Consider the following 25,610-nt stretch of genomic DNA (forward strand, 5'->3'; position numbering starts at 1 on the left):
AATGAAGTACACCCCCTGCTTCTTCAACAGTACAAAATTTGTTATGAAAATAAAAATTGCACATACTTCACGGATTCCCAGATCAACATCAAATGTCATCATGTCTTCATCTGCCTTATATGGGGCTCATAAATATATCTGTACCCTTAAGATCCCAATTAAGCAGAATCCTATTTACCTTTCTAAAAGCGTGTTGACCATTTTTTCAAAGGTTTCATCACATCTCAGAAGTGGACTTGTGACTCCCCATTGGAGGGATTTGCTGTATTCATTCAAGCCAAAGTACAGCTTGTCTTCACTTGCAGCGTCATCCTGTTCCATACAGAATTAGCAAAAACATAAGAAAAGCTGGAAACAATTTTAATTTCTTTTGTCATTAAAAAAAAAAAAGCAAAAAGTATTTTCCAAAGCTAAGTATCCTTTCTTTCATTTCTTCTTCCTCAGTGATGTTATTGGTTTGTTTCAAGGAATACAATAAAATGCAAATTGTTTATTACAACTTACTATTTGTCTACACTTAGGGAAAGACAGGTGTAGGTCCTTTCAAATTTTTCAATATATCTTCTACCTTTGATTGCAGGAGGGTTTCAGAATCCTGATACTTCTTTTCTGGCTCCCTATCTCTGGCTTTATATCTACTGACAACTGTTATCTCATTTCTATTTAAAGCAGAACCTGAAAACAGAAGCATTATTCATTTCCAAAACTCTTCTTGATCATCAGATCCTACGCATCTCTAATGATAAACAGAAATTGATCATTTCTTTGCTGGAACATAAATCTGCTGACAGCAATCAGAAAGGCAGAGTATTTACTGCCTGAAATTTCACGAGGTGCCTGCTGGCAGCACAGCATGGTCTCCAGTGCATTTACATCACCAGTGATCACTAGGAAGGTAATTAATCACATACAATCTCATCCTTTTCTGTGAGTTATCTGTTTAATCAGAAGACTGAAGTTGTTTATTTTTTACTTTGGGGGAAAAAAAAAGATGTCTAGACCATTTTACAGAACATCACCACAATGGCTTCTATTAACAATCAACCAAAAAGCAAACTTTGAGTATTCATTCACTCCTTCATTTCCACTATTTTGTTTGACTGTTAACATACTGGGAGTTTATGGAAATGGCTTTTTAATTTTAACTTTAACTTCTTTCCAGCTAACATTTTAAAATATAGAAACCAATGGTCCACTCAGCACATTAAAGTCAAACTTGATATAACTTTTTTTACGAAGAAAAGGAAAAAAGGGTATTTTTTTAGCAAGGGTAGCCAAACATCCTCAGAAACAGCTTGCTGGAATGGTGAGTAGAGGTAATGGTACGGGATGTCAAAGTGACTTCTCGCCTCCTGTCTGGCACTTGCTACACTGTGAATTGTTAACCTAGCACACCATTTTTATTAACATTTGAAAAGTTGTGAATAGACTTGACAGGCTAGATGACATACCACTTGCAGTCAAAAGTTAGACTGCTTGAAAATGTAAAGCCAGCTCCAGAGGTTTCCAGCATGTCTACATAGCTTTGTCTGACCAGAGCATAAAAAGTCATTACTCATCTTATGTGACTGGATAGAGGAAAACACGAAATTCCTAGGCCTAAATGTCAACGCTACCTCTACTGTCATCATCCCAGGACTGTGTAGCTAGAGCCTGATTAAACAAACTCCAGCAGAGAAAGAAGTCCTTTCTAACACTTCGTTTTAATGTATATATCTGCTAGGTTCTGTTAGGTGAAGAGTCAACATTAAGATTCACAATTAAAATTATAAATTAAACACTTACCACAGTATCAAATTGTATCCAATGTACCTCATTGCTAGAGCTGATCCTGGACTGCTGCGTTTGCAAGGCGTAAGGAAAAGAGCTGACCTGAAGAACAAGGAGGTTGAATGCTTCAAGGACCTCCCTGCAATTAATAACTCTATCAGCCAGACCATGACTAGGCTCACCATGTGACAGGGAACTTGAAATGGCACTGCAGAAATAAGAATGCAAAGAATTGCCTTACTGACATCCCGAGATTCAATGGGTTACTCTCCTCCTCCAGAAAAATCTCCAAATGACCATGGCACTGAGAATCACAGCTCAAAAAACTCTTTGAAAGGGTGAAAGATGTCAAAACCATTTGAGTGATCTCTGTGGGTAGAGTCAGGCAACAGGGGGGGGAAAAAAAACACTAAATAAAGGACCAAAATCTGCTGAAAGTAAGAAGTTTAATTAGTGTGCCAATTTAAAAGATCATCAGACAGAGGAAACCAAAAATAAGCCAAAGCTGATGTCCTTCTTACTGAGGAACACTGTTGCATGAGTTGTGGGGTTACGATATAGTAACAGGTTTATAAAATCCACTGGATTCTTCATGCAGATACATTTTTCTATGAGACTGGGAACCTGCTGTCATGATTTCCAGCTCCTGGAATCACCTTGGCCTCCAGGATAGTTTAGTGTAGTGATAGGACAAGGGGTAATGGTTTTAAACTAAAAAAGGGTAGTGTTAGATTAAACAATAGGAGGAAATTCTTTACTCAAAGGGCGGTGAGGCCCTGGCACAGGCTGCCCAGAGAAGCTGTGGCTGCCCCATCCCTGGAGGTGTTCAAGGCCAGATTGGATGGGGCTTTTGGCAACCTGGTCTGGTGGGAGGTGTCCCTGCCCATGGCAGGGGGCTGGAACTGGGGGATCTTTAAGGTCCCTTCCAACCCAAACCATCCTGTGATTCTGCAATAAACAAGAATTCCAAATTCAGTATAACAAAAATTCAATGGGGAGGATAAAATAGGAAGAATGTTGCTTTTCTCTATTTTTAGCTATCCTGCAAGGAAAGTATTTTATTATCTCTGCAATCCAAATGAGTCCCACAACCTAATGCACCATGTCAAAATCACATTAAATTTTTTCTCCTCAGTTTATTCAGAAAACAAGACCAGAACTATTTATTTATTTACTTCTTTCTTTTTGTCAATAGTAAAGTTGTGATTCAGCATGAAGAAGTGTTTCTGCACATGTGTATATGCTGTTCTGTGCAGATCTGACACTGACCAACTTCAACAGTTTTTTTAATCCTTTTCTTACAGGAACTAGGTCATTTTTCAGAAGATAAATAGTATTAGATCTATATAAGGCTTCTCATAATAAAAGCAACGCTGTCATCAAGGATAAAAGCATGAATTAAAACATGGCTAGTTTGAGAACGTGAGACAGCTTCAGGTTTGCATACAGAAAAAAAACAGGGAAATAGGAAAAAGACAAAGGAGCAAAGAAAGGTGCAAATTTCAGCCCTTTCTCCTGCACTCCAGTACCATAGCTCTTACGCCTGTGAACAGTTTTATTAGGGATACAACAATCTGAAGCTAGTCTCATCCAACTTCAGCCGAATCAGAATTAGCTAACTAATTAGTTAATTATTTATCAGGCTCAAGTGCAGAAGACCATTTCTGATTTTGAGGAACAAGATGCCTTAGGCCTAGAGGAACCTCTAAGTGGTAAGTCTTTTGGAAAAGCTAACAGAAAGATACTGGAAGAGGATTGTTTTCCTTCGGTCCATCGAAGCACCTACCTTGTTAAATCTACATGGGCATTGTCATGAACCAGCACAAACAGCGTATATGGATTCTGCTTCACTCGTTTCATGAAAACCTCAAATTTTGTTTGAATCTCGTTGTCTAGCCGAACCACGTACTTCTCAGCTCGCTGATACGCTGTGCCATTGTCTTCTAGGCCCAAGTCCACAAGGACACCTACCAAAAAGGAGAATGCAAAAAAAAATCTTTTCCTCTGAGGACATCCAATAATTAATTGTCATCTGTAGGTATTGTCTGCCAATATCACAACTTAGCCAAATCACTGATATGCCTTGGGAAGAGGATTATCACAATGCATTTTCTCTCGCAATGGAGATGGACATCTGCTTCTTCGCTTCTGGTTTTCCTACAAAAAGTGCCTGAAGACCTTCCAAAGACTTCTCACATTACCAAAAAGGAAAAAAAAATCCACAAAAACTTCCAGAGCAGCACTCAGTTGGCTGTGCTCCACGATACTAGGCCAAACGTCCCATTATTAGGTAATATTTTAACCTTGCCACAGTCAGAAGTAGTTACTTGGGCCTTTCCTTCACTAAAATCTTAAATTTATGTAAAACTAACTCTAGTATCATTTTTTCATGCTTTGCCTCTGCCTCAATATTAGCATCTAAATGTCAGTAAAACACAACTACTCTCTAGCAGTCTTTGTAGCGACAAACTGCCATCACATTCATAAAATAGGCAAGATGTGTGTAGCACTGAACACCTTCTGAGTTAAAGAAGGAGCAATAAACCACAGTGACACGTGGGTCAACTATCTATTTGCCAGGCTCTTAATCATTTTTACAATTGTGTGAAACGTAAAGTAGAAACCACTCATTTAATATAATAAAATGAATGTGAAACACTAATATCAGACAACCTCTGGTGTAATGTGCAGCATTATTAAGACACACACGTGATAAAGTAAATAAAATGTGTGAAGAAACAAGGAATGGAACAAAAAAAACCACCACAGCAAACAAGGTTACATTAGGGAGGAAAAGAAAACCCTATTTCAAGTAATCTAATTCATTCTTTTCCTTTTACTAGTAAAATAGTACCAAGCTGAGAAAAAATACCTGCAGAGATGGACCATAACATTGAGCTACATCAAGATATCGGCACAGTCAGAAACCATGGGACGTTTTAGTTTAGAGTTGAAAACAAGAGGGAAAAAAGCCAACAGCTACCCAAAGCCACTCATAGAAACATTACACTGGGAGCTCATACCCATAACTTTCAAGTGCAAATACAAGGGATTGTTGGATACAGATGAAGACAGAAAAGAAGTCCTGCTGATGAAACAAACAGAAAAATATCCTAAATATATAGCTAAATGACCAAACATCTATACAGACAGTCCACAGTTCCATTAGACATGATTTTATTTATTTTTTTTTCTGAAGAGAAGCTCTTATGCTTTTCTGGACATGTCAATCACTAACAGAGTAGATAAAAAGGGTTGTTTTCAAAGGGGACATTTTCCTTCACCTGGACACTAAAGCTTTCTTGCTCTTCTCGATGTATTTGGCACCAGCTGTGGTGAGATGCAGAACCCAACAAAAAAACTCACTATCTGAACCAGTATGGCAATTACTGTCTGCTAGTGTGAGTGTATTACTCATTTACCTACGTAAATGTACCTGCACTTACGCTTGTGCTAATACATGAGAGCAAATACACAAGTGTCTACCTAGAACAAAAGGCACTAGCAATCACAGGGGATAAAAGATCTGAACAACTGTATTCACTCATCCTCCCTCTCTCTTGACAGCTGGATACTTCTTCAGGTCAAGTATTCCTCAGATCTGTATGAATATGGCAATTCCTTTTGCCACTTCTGCTGTACAGCTTGGGCCCAGTTTATGAAAGGAAGATGTTTCAAATACATCAATGATACCAACTAATGGAGCCAATACAAGACATGCAAAATACACAGAGGAGCCCTTAAGTCAGAGATGATTTAATGGCAAGCACATACTTGGGTTTGATTCAGCAGTCTCTTTTTCCTCCCCTTCCTTTTACCTGATTGTCGGATCCGTTGCAGGGTCTGCTGCACCAGGACTTCTGAACGGGGAACGATAACGATGAAGTCTACTTTGCTGAAGTGGCCCAGGTCCAGGCTCTGATTGCCACTGTCTGCTATAGCACAAACCTGGGACAAGAGCTTTCTGGCAACCGTAAGCTGTGGCTGGTAAATTTGGAAGGTATCAACATCCAAATCTAGAGTGTGCGTGTTTGAAAAAGAAAACAAAACACAACAAGAAACATGTTTACTTACCCACCCCCCAACATACACGACCCTCCAAATCGCCTACCCTCTACTATGAGAAAAAAAAAAAACACAAAAGAATCACTCACCAGAATAAATCCTAACAGTCTGGAAAGCTGGGTACAAACCACAAATGTCAACTTCCTCTTTTTAATCAATATGCGATTATCTGTCAGATGACCTCAGGGACAGAACTGCCCATTTTTAAGCGCTTTAAGTGTTTCTGAGCATTTTTAAGCATACTTTTAAGCATATTTCAGCAGCTTCCCTCTCCCACTCCTGCCAGGAGAACCAGCTGAGGCTATGGTGCTCAGGGCACCACGGGAGGAGAGCCACCACACCTATTAACCTGAGGAAACTGAGCCTGCCTTGATAATCCTTCCAAGAAGATTCTAGCAGGGCAGCAGGAAGCTAGGAGTTCATTTGTACATCAGGTCTACTCGGATTTCTTGAGCCCCACTCTACATAAGCATTGAGATAGCCATGTGTCTGTCTTATCCTTACATATACTACAAAGGGAAGATAAGCAATACACTTATGAAATAAATCTCAATTATTTTTTGGGAGGAGAGCATTTATTTGTTTGGAGGTTTCTTGATTTTTAACAAAATCTGAGTGTCAGATTTAACTGAGCTTAATAAGTGTCAATACTACTACTTGCAGAGAACTGGGGGACTGGACTTTTTATAGGCACGTAGCAGAATATTCCTGTTTCCTGCAAGAAAAAGCATGTTCCTGTTTTCAGTGTTTCCAGTAGGCAATTTCTATGCCTGACAATCCATGTTTAACTAGCCCCTGAACGTTTTCAGCTTGCAGGTTACCAACAGTAAAATAGGATTTACCATAATCCCGTTACAGTTTTTCTTTCCATCAGTTTTTCTACTGGGTTAAATCCTGATGAACAGTGTTTATCATTAATAAAATAAAATAAAATAAAATAAAATAAAATAAAATAAAATAAAATAAAATAAAATAAAATAAAATAAAATAAAATAAAATAAAATAAAATAAAATAAAATAAAATAAAAATCCAGACCTAATACAAACTTAACACACAAGAACAACAGTTGTTTTTTCAAGTAACAAACCACTTTAAAAAGTGTTATAATTTACATGAAAATTTGAGGTTATTTGGGGATGGTTGGACTAGATGATCCTGGAGGTCTTCTCCAACCTTAATGATTCTACATTAGTTTTACAAAGACGTACATGTGTTCATGGGTGCACTTTTCTCCTGTTCAGACCTGCTTCATTGTTCATTCCTGTGGACCTACTTTGGGAGAAAGGTCCCACTCACTGCCCAGGAGGCTTACCTCCCCCTTTTTTTTTTTTTTAATTCAGGCAGATTCCCTGTAGCTTAAGTCATTGCATAGCCATATTTTAAAGACAAAACTAGCCCAAAATAATAGTTTTGAAAAAAAAACTGAAGGATTAAAAAATCACCACTGTACATCATTACACAGTAAGAAGAAAAATAAAATAATAATAATATTTTTAAAAAAAATCAAAAGATGATTATTATTTCAAATTAATCCTGTGTGGAAGCTCAAGGCTTGTCCTTCTGGCAACCACCCTAATTGGATCTTCTGATCCATTTGCAGCCTATAAACCATCTTGTTTTCGTTCAGATTTAACCCTGAGATGATTAATTTGAACTAACTAATGTGAGTCAGAAGCATACCTTTCTTTCACAGGGAAAACAAAGCTTTATTGGAGGTTGAATTTGCTTTAATACTAGACCTAAAAGAATCTCAGTGTTCACAGCAGCTCAATGTATCTTCTTTTACCATTACTGTCATACGAAAAGGAAAGTGTGGTTAAAACTCGGAATAATGAAACGATTCCAAAATGGGAAAAATGATAATTAGCATTTTTAGGTAGACACTCCTAGCTCATCCACTGCACCTAAGTATCTCATCACATTATGCTGAATAACAAGAATATCAAGTAAGAAAATTACAGATTATGCTTGCCTAGCACACTCACTCCGAGATCCTAAAACACTCTCCTCAAAACCTGGGAAGAAGTAAGCCCCAGGGCACAACTGCATAGTACATATTATTACAACTCTACGTGTGGAAAGTGAGGAATATCAAAAGTTAAAAACTCAGGAGGGCACCTGGGGAGAACAGCAAGGAGAACACAGTTCTCTTTGCCATGAACACAAAATTACATACCTTTTCTAGTTGTACAAGGGTGAGATGAGGCCACACTGACATCTTCTCTACTCTGCTTTGTGCAGAACAGAAGATCACGTATTTTAACTTTGGAATTATAAAAGTTAGGGGGAATAAAAGTTGCTGAAGCTGCTACTGAGTTTTTCCATCCAGGAGACTGATGTATTTCTACATCCAGGTGGCAATATTAATATTTGAAGGTTGGCACACTGACTACAGACTCTTCAGACTCTTCTGAGGCACATGCATGTTAAAAAAAAATTACCTGGTTCTTGTGTAGAAACCATGGCAATTGCCTCCTGTGATGATACACACTCACTAACATCTCCATTAAAAGGAATAATGACGCTTTCCCCTCGCTGCTGTAGCATCTTCTCTAACAGCTTGTCCAAATCATCACCTAGTTAAGAATTAACAAGACCAAATTATCTGGGAGCACTTTAAGATAAATGATGTATAACATGACATACAGATGTTCTCACATGGCTGATGGCAAATCTGTGAAGGGGCAGTGGACTGGAAATAAAGAGAAGAGAGGGCTGGGAAATTTGCCAATTGAATAAACACAAAAAAAAAAAGGAGAGGAGAGGAGAGGAGAGGAGAGGAGAGGAGAGGAGAGGAGAGGAGAGGAGAGGAGAGGAGAGGAGAGGAGAGGAGAGGAGAGGAGAGGAGAGGAGAGGAGAGGAGAGGAGAGGAGAGGAGAGGAGAGGAGAGGAGAGGAGAGGAGAGGAGAGGAGAGGAGAGGAGAGGAGAGGAGAGGAGAGGAGAGGAGAGGAGAGGAGAGGAGAGGAGAGGAGAGGAGAGGAGAGGAGAGGAGAGGAGAGGAGAGGAGAGGAGAGGAGAGGAGAGGAGAGGAGAGGAGAGGAGAGGAGAGGAGAGGAGAGGAGAGGAGAGGAGAGGAGAGGAGAGGAGAGGAGAGGAGAGGAGAGGAGAGGAGAGGAGAGGAGAGGAGAGGAGAGGAGAGGAGAGGAGAGGAGAGGAGAGGAGAGGAGAGGAGAGGAGAGGAGAGGAGAGGAGAGGAGAGGAGAGGAGAGGAGAGGAGAGGAGAGGAGAGGAGAGGAGAGGAGAGGAGAGGAGAGGAGAGGAGAGGAGAGGAGAGGAGAGGAGAGAACCACAGACAGTTCTGTGCCTTTACAGCTAATGGTCACATCTGATGATGTCAGATGTTACAAAGAAACACACTAGAAAACAGCTTCTAACACTAACACTTTGTTTGCTAAAAGTGCAAAGAATGGTGCCCTCCTGTCAAATTCAGCAGTCCAAGCAGTGCTAAAAATGTTTTGTCACAAGAGGAATAATTTCCACTGCACAGGTGAAGGCTGAGTACTCCTTTACACTCACTTCATGAAGGGAAAGAAAAGATGCTTCACAGTGAAAAAGGGAAAACTGTACTCATGTGTGATTTAACTGCTGAACAGAAGGGAACACCGACCCCCCAAAAAATGACACAATCCCTGTCTTTGCTGGAACTTCTGTTTCTTAGTATCACTTACCTAAAGATGTGTTTTTGAAATGTGATGCCAGGAAACTAACTTTTCCTGTGATGAGCTCATAACTGATCTCTTTCAAAAATTCGCTGGTGGTAAGCATGCTTTCTGCAAGTGCTCTAGATTGATATTGACCTGGAGAGGAAGGGAAAAAAAGCAAGATCAATCCTTAACACAGCGCACTGTGAACGCAACGTTTTCATCCTAGAGGTAAGGGGCATGCCAATGTTCGGTTATGGATCTCCACTGCCTTTACCCAACACCCTGGGAGAGAATCTCACATCTGTTTTGCTAGAGACAGGAGAAATCTGTCTAGCACATTGTTTGCCAGCCATTGTCCATAGGTTTGCACACTTGAGTGACAAATGATATGCAAAATAAATGTCTGTACCTTAGATGGAGTGGAGGATTTTGGTTAAATATGAAAAAGAAATTATCCCAAGTATAGAAGAAGAAAGAACATTACTAATTTATATGAAGAATCTGAAAATCAACATGGTAAAAAGGATAAAAAGAATATTCTGTTTTACAGGGATCTGCAGAAGACTGTGGTCTATCCAGTACCCATCATGTAAGACGGCACAGTTGTTACATGAAACAGAGGACAGACAGATTCATTTGCCACAGGGTCACTCCAAGATATTTTCTACGAAGCCAAGCCAAGATATTTTCTAAGAAGGTATTTTCTAAGAAGCCATTCTCTCAATTCTCTCAAGAAGCCATAAAGACTACCGTACAGTTGGTTTTTTAGGTCCTCCTGGACATCAGTACTCCAAGTCTTGATGGAGGAACAGTGAACATTGCAGAGCAAAAATATGAAGGAGAGTAAAAATTAAAGAAGGATGTAAAAGCTGGAAATGTAAAAGCTGGAACAACGTCTTGAGAAAATGCATTCTGCAAATTTCCATTAAGACTCACAGTGTACTGCAAATGCACTTACCCAGGACTACTACGCAGAATTCATTTCCTCGTATCTTTGATGCGCAAATGGCAACTACATAATCCGGGAGCTTCTGATGATGTTTCATTTCATTGAGAGACCTCAAGGTCTCCGAGATGCCCTCTGCCAGCGAGTTCTGGGTAACGACCACGTGCACGAGGTCCCGGGACACACTAGCAATTAACCTAGCAAGCCAAGGGAGTTGACCTGGCGACACAGAGATGCACTGTGCACTTATCTGCAAGGATCGCTCTCTCAGAGTGAACTCCTGCATAGCTTTCAACATGATCTGCTCAAATTCTTCCCTCAGGGGTATCTGGTCAGGACCTACGTGAAAAACAAAGAGGAGAACAGTATCTCATATCAAAATGTTATTGAACCAGGATTAATCTCTTGTCTGTCTTGATGTGACAAGCTCCTTCACTGTATTTTTTACATGTAAAAACCCACTCCCTGCTCCGTCGATATCTACCCACACAGCATATTCTTCCTTTATCATATTAGAAGCCTCCCTCTCTCTCTGTACCATGCTTTCTCTCTCACCATTCTCCTATTTTCTTTTTGACAACAAGGTATTCCATTTTATTCCTAGCTTTTCTACCCTCAGAAACTGGTGGGATGAACAATAAAGTTGAGGAAATATGTGCCTTTTGCCTGGAACAGAAGGATTAATCCCATAACCTCCATACGTCTTTACAGCAGAAAACACAAACGCTCACCCCTGCAGTCTGATCACAGCCATCCAATATGAACAGAGCCTGTCAACTGGTCTTCATTTTACTTTTCCTCATCCTGCATAAACTAAGTGCAGATACAAGCAAACAGGTTTAACCTCTTCTCTTACGGTTTAATTTAGCAAATTTTCAAACCCTAATTTTAAGAAGCATAGGTACACACAATTTTAAATCTGCAGTCCTCAGAGTTTGTAAACTGTGTTGTGAACCTCAACTGGAAAATCGAAATAGAAGCTATCCTATCTTAGTATCAGTCCCCCAGCTCAGCTTTAAATAAGATTTTGTTCAGTAAGATTTATCTCATGGTCAAAGACTCAGGAACCTATGAAGAATATTCATGAATGCAGAGCAAAAAGTAACCATAGTTTAAATTGCCAAGATCCCATGGCAGTGCCAAAGCAGAGAGCTTCACACTTCAGCAGTTTGCTTTTCTACGACAAAAAAAGGGAGTTAAATACCAGTGATATGTGAAATGCTGTTGGTTTTTTTTGTTTGTTTGTTTGCATGTTTTCTTTCAGGGCCAAAGAAAAGAAACAAAGTGAGCAGTGAAAATGGAAGCAGAAAAATTGTGTAAGAAGCAGGGCAGGGAATGGGTAAATAAACCAAGTATGCAATATGCAAAATCGCTGCGGGTTGTCATTTTGCCTTTTTGAGAAGTAAATATGGAGAGAGTCGTCACCCAATTGCCATAGGATGGCAGGACAGTTATAGATTTCTAAAGGCAAGGCTGTTCACATTTTTGCTGCAAAGTTCTGATCATTTAATGCATGGATACTATGGCCTACAAGGCATTGGTGAGAGTTATGGGTATAGCTCTGTATTTCTAATTATCTTTTTGGGAAATATATTTTCTCTTCCTTTCTAAGGTGATGATTTATAAGAGAAAAACTTTTCAAAATAAAGTTAGTTATCAGAAGGGCACTGATAAGGGAATATGCTGAAATTGGCACTGTGCTTAATACCACAGTTGACTCGTGGCAGTCTTTCCCCACAGCAATTATCCAGAAAAACAAAGGAAGTGAGATCATCTGAGATGAAAGACAAAATGAGCAATATTTGATAATAAAATACATAAATACAGAACAGGTATCTGTCAAAGTTAAAAGAGAGGATCTGACAGCTTCCTCTGCAGAAATGAGTACACAAAGGGATCATCTTTGCTTCAGAAAATGAAACTACCAAGGAATAATACCATATAAAATCACGTATGGCAAATACGGGAACTTGAGGTACAAAAATAAAGCTTGAGAATACTTCATTATGAATGCTGTCAAAGTTAACAAACGCGAAATCCAAGTAAGCAAAGGCACTAGGCTGTAAAAAGCACTGAAATCAAATATTCCTTGATAGTTTTTTAGTTATTCCTTTATCAGTCACGGGAATTTACAGCAACACTATGGCTCACAGTCACAGCTTGAGCTGGGAATAGTCTTCATAGTAGGTTTAAAGTGGAAGTATCAAAGACATACTTTGTTTGCTTTGATTTGTAACATCACTGTGAGATTGCTCAGAAAATGTAAACGCATACAAAAATATTTTGCACAAGTAGTGAGATCTGAAAAAATTAGGCAAGGCTCAGGCTGTGTCATTCTTCTGTCTGCTTTTTTGATCTTTGCCCTTATCTTATGCTTTTGTAATATATTCTGGAAGTAATAATAGCTTTTAGCCTTACTTACTCAAGAAAGCGGCTCACATGAATAAACTGCTAATTTATGTGGGTAATTTGTCTTTTCTCCTCGTCAAAAAACTTTGGAACATGACTGCCCTCCATCTTTAACCTGTTTTGATTATACAATATGGGATAAAGGCTACAACTGTCAGGATTCAAACAGTTTGAAGTCTGGAGCAAGATGAAAACCTGTGCCATGCTTTGATCCCCGTGTTCTTCAAAACGTATTTACTTTGCCCCCTCATTTCATCTCGCACTCCACATATGTCCAAGAGGAAAACTGCTCAGCTTTCAACAGCTAGTACCCAAAGCCAAACTCAACACCTGCTATAATATGGGAACTTCTTTATGCTGAAGGCACAGTGCTTCCTAGACACAGCTCAGCTAAGCTCCAGAAGCTTTGAACAAGGCCTGCTCTAGCTTGCAGCGAAGACAGACTGAACATCCCCTTAAGGCTGGATTTGCTTATGGAATGTGCTTCACTGGCTCCATGAGATTCAATAAATCATCTATTTTTAATTGGAAATGCTGTACCAGCTTGCTGCACGATTCCCTGAAGGAAATTTGCAAGCTGCCTCTATCAATCCAGAACTGTGTGAGGCAGCTCGTTTTAAAAGGCAACCTCTACAAACTTTCCACACCGAGGATGAAAAACTCAAAATAACAAATTTAAGCCCACTGAGAGAACAGCAAGAGAAAAACATTCAGCCAATAAATAAAAGAAACACTTTGTCTGTTCCAACCTGGCATACAATGGACTATTAAGGGCATTTCCCAGCAGAGAATGATAAATAAAGCAAACAGGTCACGGAGGGCATTACAACACAGAAGATAGCCTCCTTCCTGTCTATAACACTTCTGCATCAGCAGAGAACAGCAAAGCAGAAGAACACAGGGGTTAAACCTAGGCAGAGTGCATTTACTCCCCAAATTATAGTGTTATCACCAGCTGTACTTCTTTTGAAATGTCTGTTTGTTTCATACCATTATGTATTACAGATGCCCGAACAGAAATCCAATTGAGGAAAAGCAGTGTAATCCTCACAAAAGTTACTTCACACTCCTGTATAATAAACAACATTTTTTCAAATACTGAAGTTAAGAAATAGACTGCTGTGAGAAGCTTCCTAAAGCTATCCTGCAATATTCTTTGACTTCTAAATCCTTACTGTTAACATTGTTGTATTTTACCCTAAGGTAGGGAAAAATGGACCTGTAATGAGAGAAAGAAAACGATGTGCTTTGCTCTCAAACCTGCAAAGGGTCCGTTTCAAATACATTTGCAAGAATGAGATATTCATTGAATAACTTGCCTAAGTCTGAAAAACAAATGTGGTTTTCATGTAAACGGTGCTGTCACCAAAACAATGACGACCATCACACATCTGCTGGCATTTGTCACGAAACTGAATAAAACAGACTGAGAGTCCTTAGAAAGAGCTGTGATAACTGATGGTTTGATACCCTAAGCAAATGAGTTATCTGCATTGCAAATGAGGAGCCATTTTCACAGAGGTGACCTGGTCAATCCCCATATGGAGAGCAGAAGCAGTATCAGTTCTTAAATTCGCTTCTTGTCAGATGTTCAAAGGAGCAAAGTCACACACACTAGATGGAGCCACTTACCTCTCCGAGGCACCAAAAAAAAAAAAAGCCAGAAAATTGGCTCAGAAACAGAAATAAAAAGGGTGGGGAGAAAAAGGACAGTAAGAAATAAAAACTGAAGTGCTTAGGACAAGCTGCTTACCTAGTTGGACAAGATACTGAATAGTTAAAAGTATCATGTTCTCCACACTTAGCAGCTGACTGCTGGTCAAACCCAGGAGATCCAGATCCTTGTTTTCCAGCTGTGGAATCTTGTAGCAATTCACCAGTAAGGGACTCACAACAATATCACCGACATTTCCATAGAAATAAGGTAAAGTGCCATAACCTTTCATAAAAACAAACAAACAAACAAAACCCACAGAAATTGACAAGATAATCCATTACATGAAGTCTTGCACAACACAAACGTTTCCAAACTTCTCCTGAATGTTACCTTGAAAAACATCCTGCATCACTGGCCACTCCTGACATTATAATTTCATATAAAGTAAGTGAAATAGGCCACTGCCCCTTTGCTGTTTTTTTAAAAACAAGTGATCACAAAGATGTGCAAAAGCTATGGATAACTGCATACTATCGGGATAATAATTATTTTTATCCAAATACAGATGAGAATAATATCTGTTTGGGTCTTAACCTGACCTTTGAATACATATTCTCCATAATAGAGTGTACAAAACCCAAAAATCAATGGAAGGAAAAGAACATTGATCTTAACATTATGAAAACAGCATCAGTAACATTAGAATTGATTCAGCTACCTCAGTATCGCCGTGATTAATTGCATTTTTTTCCATGTTTATGTTCTGTTTTCATACACAGGTTAAATAAACATCAACAACTAAACATGCTGTTCTGTAAGGCAAAGCGTATGAAAACAGACTAACTCTTCTTTTCCTTGAGAATGTTTTCCTTTAAAAAAAAAATTTCCACACAGATTTTGCCAAACCCATCCATTTGGGTACATCTGGTTCTGTACTATTAATAGGACACTGCTTCTCAGGGACACTAACATTTAGCCTAGCTGAGGACTTCATTGGCAACTCTCCAAGAGCCTAAGGGCTGCATTCAATTTGCACTTAAGCTGATAACTGCAGACACCCTCATCTTTAATAACGAAGCGTCTCTCTGAAAACATTAAAGCACCATGCTAGAACTTCAGAATACGCTTCCAGAAAAAAAAGACTAAGCTAAACAAACCAAACGAAGTGTAACCCTAGCTTCGAGGGTTTTACTAGCATAGATGGCCCTCTTAGTTCTTTTGAAATTGCTTGTATTAGGATTATCTCTGTAAGTGAGGACTCTGAGAACTTCTCTGTGTCTTCATGAATGATGAATTATTCCATGGACTGTATTGACAGGCATTTTCTCTTAACACTAAAGCTACTTTATACAAGCAGCTGTATCGTGCTGGACTGAAAAGGGATTTAAAGAGTTAAAAAAATCACTCCTCAACATTTTGGCAGTACCGGCCAAACCATCTTTGTTACATATTATGCCCTTATTGCTCAGCTTGAAAAGGATATTCACGTTACAAATCATACTTTTGAAGTAAAAGCCAATGTCTTTCTAAGGGTTAACAATGTGCTTCATAGAGCTAAAGAATTTTAAAAGCCTGATCTGTTATCTCAGTCACTTACAATAATGATGGACTATAAAAGACAAAAAGTTAGTACGATTCACTTCTGATTAGCCAGGATGTATCAGTTTTCTGGTTCTCATGCAGAATCCCTGGGCTTCAAGATCTGGATAATGCATGCTACAGGAAATATTTTCTTGTTTTGTAAGTTGTTTACACTGAGAAGCTATTTTCATTACATGGAAATATTTCTATTCTTGGATTTTACAAAAATATTATCTGTACAAAATTTCAGTTCGGCCAGAAGTTTTGCATCAATTTGACCTTGTCATGACCCGTTTGCAAATCAGGTCCTCTCAGAAATCTCCAAACTTCCAATTTTAAGTGTTGAGCAACTTAAGTAAACTATCCATGACAAACCGATTACATACTGTACCGAATGTCAGAACCAACAAAAAGAAACCAAAAAAAAAAAACACCAAAAACCTTTCTCTTAGGGGAGCATGCATTTGTTCAAAATGCAGGATTTGACTCCCCAGTGTCAGACTTACCTATCAGAATCACTGGTCTGACTCCCGAGTTATTCAGCAGGTTTTCAGGAACTATTACAGTCTCCCCTGCCAGGATGGGTTGAGGCTGTAAAATTCCAGTTAACATGGATTGAGGAACTGGGACTGACAAAAGAGGCTCTATAAAATAAAGAAAAGAGAAGCTTCCATTACTAAAAGGCTCATACTGTGATTTGGCCGTATGAACAAATAAAAAATAAATAAATAACCCCAGATCACAAACTGTAATAAAATTCAAGAGGCCTCTGCATTTCCTGCTATAGTTTTAAAGAATTTAAATTAAGAGCCTATACCCTCCTGTAGACCCACCCCTAAAATAAAACTGTTTCTGGCCACTGTATTGTTGGTGGGAACGAGGGAGGAAAACACAAGGTTGAATATGCATCTTCAAACAAAGCCAAGTACTAAGCCAAGAGGCCACCTCTAAGACAGCGGCTACCTCTCAATAATACCTGTCAAGGAAAGGGAAGCGACTGCTCTGACTTCTGGCCTAGAACATGCGTAGCTAGGAAAGAAAATACAAGCCAAAATCTCAAAGATGTCCTTAGACAGCTGCTGGAAGGATAATTAATAAATAAATAAATAAAAGGCTTTAGGCATGAAAGTGCAAAAGCAGCTTTCACAAGTAAAAAGAAACAAAATGCAAAAATGTGTCATCTGTTATCAGCTTTCGGTGTGAGACCTCCTTCAGAAGTTTCTCAGGCTTCATTTGGTTGTTTGTAACAGATTTTTCAAACAATGCTATCTACAGAAGACATCAGAGGCAGCATGAATAAATGTATGCATGCATACATTTTAGCTGTGGAAATAGCTGTGATTGATTGGAGTTGCTCAAGCAGGCAGGCCTACACTAACTACCACGTAACCCTTCTTCCCATGATAAATATCTCTGCAAGTCAGTTCCAAAACATCCCAAACGCAAATGCTCCAAAGCAGAGTTAAGAACATATTGTGCATGATGAAAAACATGTTTTTTTGTTTTGTTTGTTTTTATCCTTGGGTGTTTATTCTCCTATTCTATAGAGAGATCAGTAAGCAATTGTATGTTCCCCTTTACCAACTATTCTGAATCTCACAACTGCAAAACCCATAAATAGGGAACAGTTTTATTAGTAGTTACGCATAAAGAGGTACCTATACGCACGTTGATGGCTATTCACACGTATTTATATTTAATCCTATTTCACATCATGCTATCACACATCCCTTCTAGATGTGTCTATCCCTTTTCCACACATATGAGCTATTTGGTCTCACAAACTTTATCCTTCTAAGCAAAGATGACCTAGGGAACATCAGTGTCCTTTCTTAAGCCAGAATTACACAAAGGCATCTTTCCTACACCAGATCTGAGCGTGCTGTTTCTGTAGCATGCCACACTGGATAAGAGATGATATATTCAAGTAGAAGGCTAATGGAAATCCTTTAAATGTTCAAGTAGAAGAATAATGGAAACCCATTAAATATGTTCATATATACACACACCTGCACAATTTCAGAAGACCTGAGCTATCTTTGGGGAACTTAGGTTTAGATCCTTACATGTATAATTTTCATCCTCCTTTTTCTCTCTCCCCCAGGAGTTTCACCTTCCCATTGTACCAGCTGAGATTACAGAAACAAGAACAATTGTGTGCTTTTCTGGGTCATGTGAAAAACTCTCCATGGTGCCCTTAACTACTTCAGCAAGCTCTGTTATGTTTTCTGTGCAACCCTTAAGAGAAGAAGCACAGGGCTACTGGTCTGGCTGAGAATAGTTTTGTTTTTTTTTTTAATTATTATTTTTTTTTAACAAATATCTGTATCATTCAAGTTTTACCTGTTCTAGTTGAGGGCCGAATTGCAGGAACAGGTACCGCTAAGCCAGGAGGAGGGACTGGGGAGCCAGGAGACCATCCCCGGTGACGTTTCTTTGGTGGTCCAGAACTGGACATTGATGCTGTGAAAAAAAAAAAAAAAAAGCAAAAATAATCCTAAGTGCTGTTCTTCCAGACTCCAGCCCACATTTCCATTTCACCATGGTGTTGAGCTGGTTTCACACTACAGAGTTCCAGAGGTTTACACCCAGCCTTACACGAAGGCAGACTACGATGTGAGAAATGCTTCTACCTGTGTCAAAAACTACAGCGTTGTCATTAGGAGTCATGCCAGACACCAAAAGGATCTGTAAAGACTGAATTGCAGAAACAGCTATGATGGGAAGAAAAACAAAATCACGAATTTCAGGTTCAACAGCCAGTGCAGCTTAAAAGGGACACAGAGCAGAGGTTTTCTTTACCTTGGTCTCCAGCTGCACAGCCAGGGATAGGAGAGGTCAAGTGAGGCATTGGCCGAGCGACTGCAGAACTCAATACATTATTTCTTCCTCCATTAGCGTTTCCATTAGCAACATCAGTGGCACGCAGTGAAAGAGGAGCTGAGTATAATAAAATACAGAGTGTGTGGCTTGAGACAATCTTGAAAACAAACAAACAAAATAATACAGCAGCATGCACACACAAAAGAACAGGGCAAGATGCACGACTGAAAGAAACCCACTCCAGGGAAAGCATGAAGAGTACTTGGCAGAGAATAATTTGGACACATGCTGCAAAATCCTAACCTTGAAACAAGTTCTCCACATTCGAAGGCAGAGAGAATAGGATGAAGAAAAAATCCCCAATCCAACAGAATAAAAATAAATAAATACGTACAGAGAAAAATCACTGGGATGCTTACGATACATTTTTAGACACGGAAAATTTTAAAAAGTGCTCGTCATGAATTCATTTTATAAAGATTTCTAAGCCTCTCTGGTGCATCTTTGTATTTTCTCCCAGTTGTCCGTGTGCCATGCACACTGAGTCACTCCAGGGCTCTCATCTGGAGCCTTAGAAATGGAGACTGGGCAGGCAAAAGAGGACAGGCTGCTGTGAAGTGCACACACTCTGAGTGTTACTGAGGCAAACCATGCTTCATTCTGCTACCTCTGCCTAAGACAATCCTCCAGCCCCAGCAGGCCTGACACCCTGCCAGGCCCCACTATATCCAGATCACGAAATGAAACTACGAAAACAGAGGATCACAAGAAGTTATCTTCACACTTCTGAGCCCCTTCTTATTCTTTTTCAGAGTTTCATAATTTTTTTTTTTTCAACAACAAATGGCATAAACTGCCTAGAGTGGACGTGGATCCCAGTAGGGACTATGGCTCCTTTCCATATCTGCCAGCTCCACTGTGAGTTAGCTCCCAAGAAGATTTCCAGGGGCAACAGCAGGAGATGGAACAGCAGCTTGCTGATGTTGGCTGCAGCAGAGAGCCTGAGATACTGGTACTGTGCTTAGTACACTCTAACGTGGAAGTTGAAATGGTGGGAAGTAATTTCTGTGCATGATAAATTCTCCTACTCAAATACAGCAGGGAGAAGCACTAGTTTCATTTACCTGAAAGCCTCATTTTCTGCTATTTTACACAAAACTATGTTAATGATTTATTTGATACAGGTACGTTCATTAGGTCCAACAAAGTAATATGCATATATAGCAATGCATATTGTAGAAAACAGCAAATAGAGAATCACAGAATCATTAAGGTTAGAAAAGACCTCCAAGATCACCTGGTCCAACCACCCCCCTACCAACAATGTCCCCACTGAACCATGTCCCCAAGCACCACGTCCAACCTTTCCTTGAACACCCCCAGGGATGGTGACTCCACCACCTCCCTGGGCAACCCGTCCCAATGCCTGAAATGTCTCCTCATTTCCAACCTACCCCATGTCATATGGCATTTCCTCCTAGAGGGGGCTTTTAATTTATTAAACACACAACACAGAAATGATTAATTACAACAGCACAGATATTAAACCTCCTTAAAGCGAGACTGTATTCCACAAAATGCATCTGGATTAACTATATTCAGTGCAAAAGAACAACAACTCCCAGTTAATGGGGCAAGAATTAGTGGAATATCAAGAGGTGGCGTTTTGGCCCTCCTAGGTATCTTAGGAAGTGCAGGAGGTATATGACATGCACTTTTATCAGAATGTCAAATCTGAAAGCTGTGGTATGGCTCTGTTTGGGGATAGTAATAGACATGGAAGATTTCTGTGCAGAGGACCTGTAGAATATGATGGTTTTAAAGAATCCTAGTGAATGCTTTCCTTTCCCCTTTCCACCAAAAAGATGATTCCCTTATTTCTTTGCTGCTAAGCAGACAATTCCCTTGGCTCTCAGTTATCCTGGAAAGCAAAGTGCTACCTGCAGCAAATGTCTTTCCTACAAGCTGTACTGACAAAGCCAAAGGTTTCACAATGTTCTTGTTCCGAGACGGGTCTTGAGTTCCACTTAAATTAATAGCAGAAGACGATTTTGCTGGACTGAACACTGAAGAATCTGAAAAATATATATACATATTCAACTAAGCAGTAATTAAAAACTGTATACATAAGTATATATGTATTATATATACATAAACACACATACAGATTCATCTACACATATCTGCATACAAAGCAAGCAAAATATTTTACGCTTAAGAGATCATTTAAGGATATCTTGTAGGAGTTGTAACCAACATTTACTGGGCACTGCTGAAGAATCTAGTAATGCACTAAACCCATGACAGATCTCTTTCGCAATATTTTGCATTCATAGAACAGTTGAAAAATATTGTAACTGTAGAAGGAGTTATCTCATTGCTCCTAAAAACACCCCTGTGGGATAGGCAAGTAAACGTGGTTATCCTGTGTTACAGATGAGAAAGCTAAGGCAAAGAGCTTATGTGACTTGCCCCCAGCAAGCACAGGGAATCAGCACGTGGAATAAATTGCCTACAAGGCTGTGGTATCTCCATCACATGAGATTTTCAGGAACAAGTTATTGAACCTCTGTCAGTCTCAGACAAGCGTGACTTAGGGCAGGAGAAAAAAAAAAATCAAATATATAAGCTCTGAAGATCACCTTACAGCACTACTACTATAAGGCTAGGAAAAGTGTATGCCCATTTATGAGCCCGGGTAAGGGATGAAAGGTAGCTGAGCCCAAACTCTTTGCATGAATTAACAAACAGCAACTCCTTCGAGCATTTTACCAAGGCATTAACAAATAAATAAATAATAATTACGGATGGATAAACTGAACAGCAATTAAAAAAATAATGTTTGCCCAGTATTAAAATGTAAACTTTAAAAGATTCAGAATCTCTCAGCATGTAGACCCCTGCTTAAGCATGAAGGTATTTAATATCTGCCATTTACTTCAAAGAAAAACTCAGCATTGGGATGCTGATACACCGGCAAACCCAAACTTACGACCAAGGTGAAAGAACATTACCCCAACATCTGTGCAGAAAGGAGTCTGCAAGAAGTAGGCAACATAGGCTAAGTTCACCTACAGATGTCCAAGTAAAACAGCCAGGGAAAGAAAACAGAAGGCGAAAACCAACTTGATCTGGCAAATACATTCACCCCCGGGTGATACACCATTTGGTGAAGGATGGGGAGGGCGTCTGCTTTGCCATATGGGATGGGGAACACACACAGAAGCCTTGGCTGAAAACCTCGTCCATGTTCACAGGACAAATGCTGAACGGCTAACACACAGACCACCAGCTCTGAGGCTCTGGAGGAAAGCACTAGTCTCTCGTTAAATACGATGCAGCAAACATGTAATGAGAAAGCTTTCCTCAAAGCAAACTATCCAGAAGCTTCGGGTCAGGTTTATTTGTCTCACTGTTTTTCTCCCCTTCTCTCTCATTCTGATGAGAATCAGAATCAGGCCTGCTGGGGCTGGAAAGTGACTTAACTAATAAGTACTTGATTTTAAAACAAGAGACCGTTCACCTCAGAGTACCTATGAGTAGCTATGCAAGCCCAGGAGAGAAAAAGCTGAACCACCATGGGTGATGCACGTCAGAATTCAGGCCACAGGAAAAAAAAGGTGCCCTCCCCCTCCTCTGGTCACAGGGAATTCGTATGTATGAATGTGGCATTATCTTCACTAGAAGATAACCATAGGAGGAGATGAAAAGCTTTTGACAACTGTGACCTAAGAGCACAAACAGTGACACACAGAAGAGGCAGGCAGACCGAGCACTGCAGCGAGTGATAAGGAGAGAGCGGCATGTAAAAGGTGTATCTATTAACTCGGCAGGTACAATAGAAGACAAAGCTGTGCAAATATTGTTATTTCAAATAAATAGCTTCTCATGCATCTGCGCAGGTCTCATGCCGGGATCGGGAAGCCAACGGATCATGCAGTGAAATGCAGATGTGTGCGGGTGACACTCGCCGTGCGTTTTAACAAAAGCCTCAAGCATACGGCTTCCTGACAGACCCCGGGCTGACCAGCTGGGGAAAGGGCCTCTGAACACACCACTCAGCGATTGCAATTCCAATTTAGGAATGCATACGTTCAGGTGTTGTTTGCGACGGTTTTATAACTTTTTTATTTATTTTTATTTGTTTTAATTTTGCATGTTTTATCAAGCTGGTTTTCTTCATCTGCATTTCATACTCCTCGGGAGTAAACGTATGCCGTGGTACACACGTATCAACCAGATACAGCAAAGTTTTATTTTTCTAGTTTTGATTTCTCAAGAAACAGCACAGACACAAAAACATAAACCAGCATAGGTAAAGCTACAATGAAACAATGAGAACAAAAGCTTAAAGAAAGCACCTCAGCTATTTGCAATAAATAAATTAAGGATGCTGCTTCTTTGTCAGCCAACATCTGTTTGATTTTTATTGTTTCTCCTAGATTAAGTCTGTCATTAATAGCTTCTCAGAACTAGGAAGCTCGTATGAGATGCGTGCTAGTTCATGTAACTTGAAACAACTGGATGTGCAGGGGGAAATCGCTTTACTAAGCACACCCATGTGTGAAATACAATTGAAAATAAACAAATAAGCAAATGCATAAATAAAAGCTGTCCCCCTCAGCCCAAAAGGAAATCTGTTTCCATTTCGAGGCAAATACCCTGGTCTATGTACTAACATCCCACTATAAATGTGTAATTCAAGTCTTTTTAGATCCCAAAAAAAATAAATAAAATAAAAGGAAACAAGGAATCAAACAAATTAATCACAAGATCATTTAATGCTTTTTTAATTGAGTGTTCTGATGAGAGCTAAGCTCATCTTCCACCTCACCTGGGTCTTAAACCTCTCACAAAGCCAATTCTGGAAGGTATCCTCCCAGCTGCAACCCGCACATGGCTCGAAGTATAACCACCCACTTCTTTATGGCATCATCCCTCAACCAGCAATATCTGCGGTAACTTACCACCCCCAACGGTTATCGTTACAGCACTTTCAGCTCCTACCTGTCTGAGTGAACCCTGATTTGTATCCATTAGCTGATCCGCCCTCTGGGGTCGTGGACGGTGACACCGCAGAATTTGGCTTAGCAGGGAGGCTAGCAGCAGCTGATTGCCTGCTTCTACACTCTGCAAACGAAGCAGCTACAGTACATATTAACAAGGCCTGCCTTCCCCGGTCGGAAAGCTCAGCAACACAGGGGCGGAAGGCGACAAAATGGTAAAAGCATACATCCAGCACGTACAACAAACAGCAGCAAATGGCAGCATTCGACAGAAATACAGCTCAAGCAGTTTAGTCAACTTTGTCTTCTAATTAAGCAAACCTCCCCGGGGGCCGCTGAGAGTGCCAGGCAAATAGAGACCAGATGCTGCAAGATGGCAAGGGCCCTCGGCTCTCAGCTTGCAAGGGGTTTGAAGGCATTGGACATGTCCCAGGAAACACTCAGCCACTTCTGTGGCACAACCTTTACAAAAGCCATCATATGTTGCCCTTTAGAAGGAAAATTGTGCTGACACACGGATTCTTAGTGTGTCTCCAGAAAATCTTCAGGGAGATCCCGTCCCTGGGAACCTCTGTCTGGATGAAAACTGAGTTGAGGGAGGAGAAAGTAATTTTAAATATCTCATATCATTCCATTTTTTTTAAACCACGATCTAATCAGGTTTTGTTTTGAAGAGAAGAGGGTGTTTAATAGCGCTTCTCTTCCAATTAGACCTTTAATGTTAAGGAAAGGGCAAAGGGTTCCTGGATAGATGGAATCAATACGGGGATAGCGCCTATCAATGCCCATGAGATCAATAATTGGTCAATTTTCTAAACTTTTGTAGGTTCTCGAAACACTTGCAATGAGCATATAATCCAAAGCTAGCCCTGCATCTACCTCTTCCACACATTTGTGATCAGAAGGAGGTTTAAAATAGTTTCTCGTGTGTGTTACCCCAACACAATTTACCAGGTCACACACCAACCCCAAGTGCATGAACATCAGGGGTTGCAGAGAAAACAACCCCAAAGCCAGCTCTGCTCTTCTCCTGTGTATGCCAACATGCTAGTAGCTTAATTATTGCCTGCAATCAAAACAAAATCTACATTCAGTGAAACAAAATGAAGGGTGACTCCAAATTACACTTCCTAACCAAGCAAAGATCAAGATTGTCACGAGTAGCCTTGCATATGAACATTGCCAGGCAGCACAAAATGTTCCCAAGAACAATTTGCTAAACAGCGCATCAGACTGCACTGTGTTGTGTGGATAAACCCTGCCATAATTCATGGAAAAATAAGACAAAATAAGGTTTCCTTTGTCAGTATCTGGAACTTCAAAAAGAGGCTATCAAATTAAATTTCTGAAGTTTTAAAGCTGAAAAACACATCCACTCTGAAGCAGTAGTAAATTATGCTTGGAACAGAAAAGCAGCTGAAGGCAAGATCCCTTTGAACCCCAAACTGATGCAGTACTACAATTACTCATACAGTTTTGTGATAACCATCTCTCTGGTGTCCTGTTGCCATTCACACGAGGATGTGACTCTTCAGAAGTCTGTCAGTCCTCCTGTGGAGCTTCTCCTCTCCTCACATCATCCTCTTTGGAACAAGAGGCACCAGCTCAAACTCTGCCTTTACTGAGGGATACAGGCAGCCTGCATATAGATCAGTTTGGCAGGCAGCGAGTAGGTAAACTGCTCCCTCTTCAAGTCGTGGTACGGCT

General features: G+C 39.9%; 1 protein-coding gene across 11 annotated transcripts in view; it reads right to left on the reverse strand.

The window, feature by feature from the left end:
- The window catches only part of GREB1L (GREB1 like retinoic acid receptor coactivator), a 126,562-nt gene that overhangs the window by 21,946 nt on the left and 79,006 nt on the right, over positions 1–25,610 (reverse strand). For 7 of the 11 annotated variants that reach the window (XM_068671464.1, XM_068671465.1, XM_068671466.1 and 4 more), the window contains 13 exons: positions 23,905–24,042; positions 20,838–20,972; positions 18,877–19,014; positions 18,418–18,537; positions 16,581–16,718; positions 14,590–14,775; positions 10,440–10,766; positions 9,506–9,634; positions 8,278–8,412; positions 5,589–5,786; positions 3,557–3,737; positions 1,786–1,978; positions 179–312 (listed from right to left, as the gene is read on the reverse strand). In XM_068671464.1, the coding sequence (XP_068527565.1) occupies positions 179–312; positions 1,786–1,978; positions 3,557–3,737; positions 5,589–5,786; positions 8,278–8,412; positions 9,506–9,634; positions 10,440–10,766; positions 14,590–14,775; positions 16,581–16,718; positions 18,418–18,537; positions 18,877–19,014; positions 20,838–20,972; positions 23,905–24,042 (2,152 nt within the window). The remainder of the gene's footprint in view (positions 1–178; positions 313–1,785; positions 1,979–3,556; positions 3,738–5,588; positions 5,787–8,277; positions 8,413–9,505; positions 9,635–10,439; positions 10,767–14,589; positions 14,776–16,580; positions 16,719–18,417; positions 18,538–18,876; positions 19,015–20,837; positions 20,973–23,904; positions 24,043–25,610) is intronic. The other 4 variants (XM_068671461.1, XM_068671460.1, XM_068671459.1 and 1 more) reach the window with 2 other exon arrangements.

Source organism: Anas acuta, chromosome 2 (genome assembly GCF_963932015.1).
Source record: "Anas acuta chromosome 2, bAnaAcu1.1, whole genome shotgun sequence".
NCBI classification, from domain to species: Eukaryota; Metazoa; Chordata; class Aves; order Anseriformes; family Anatidae; genus Anas; species Anas acuta.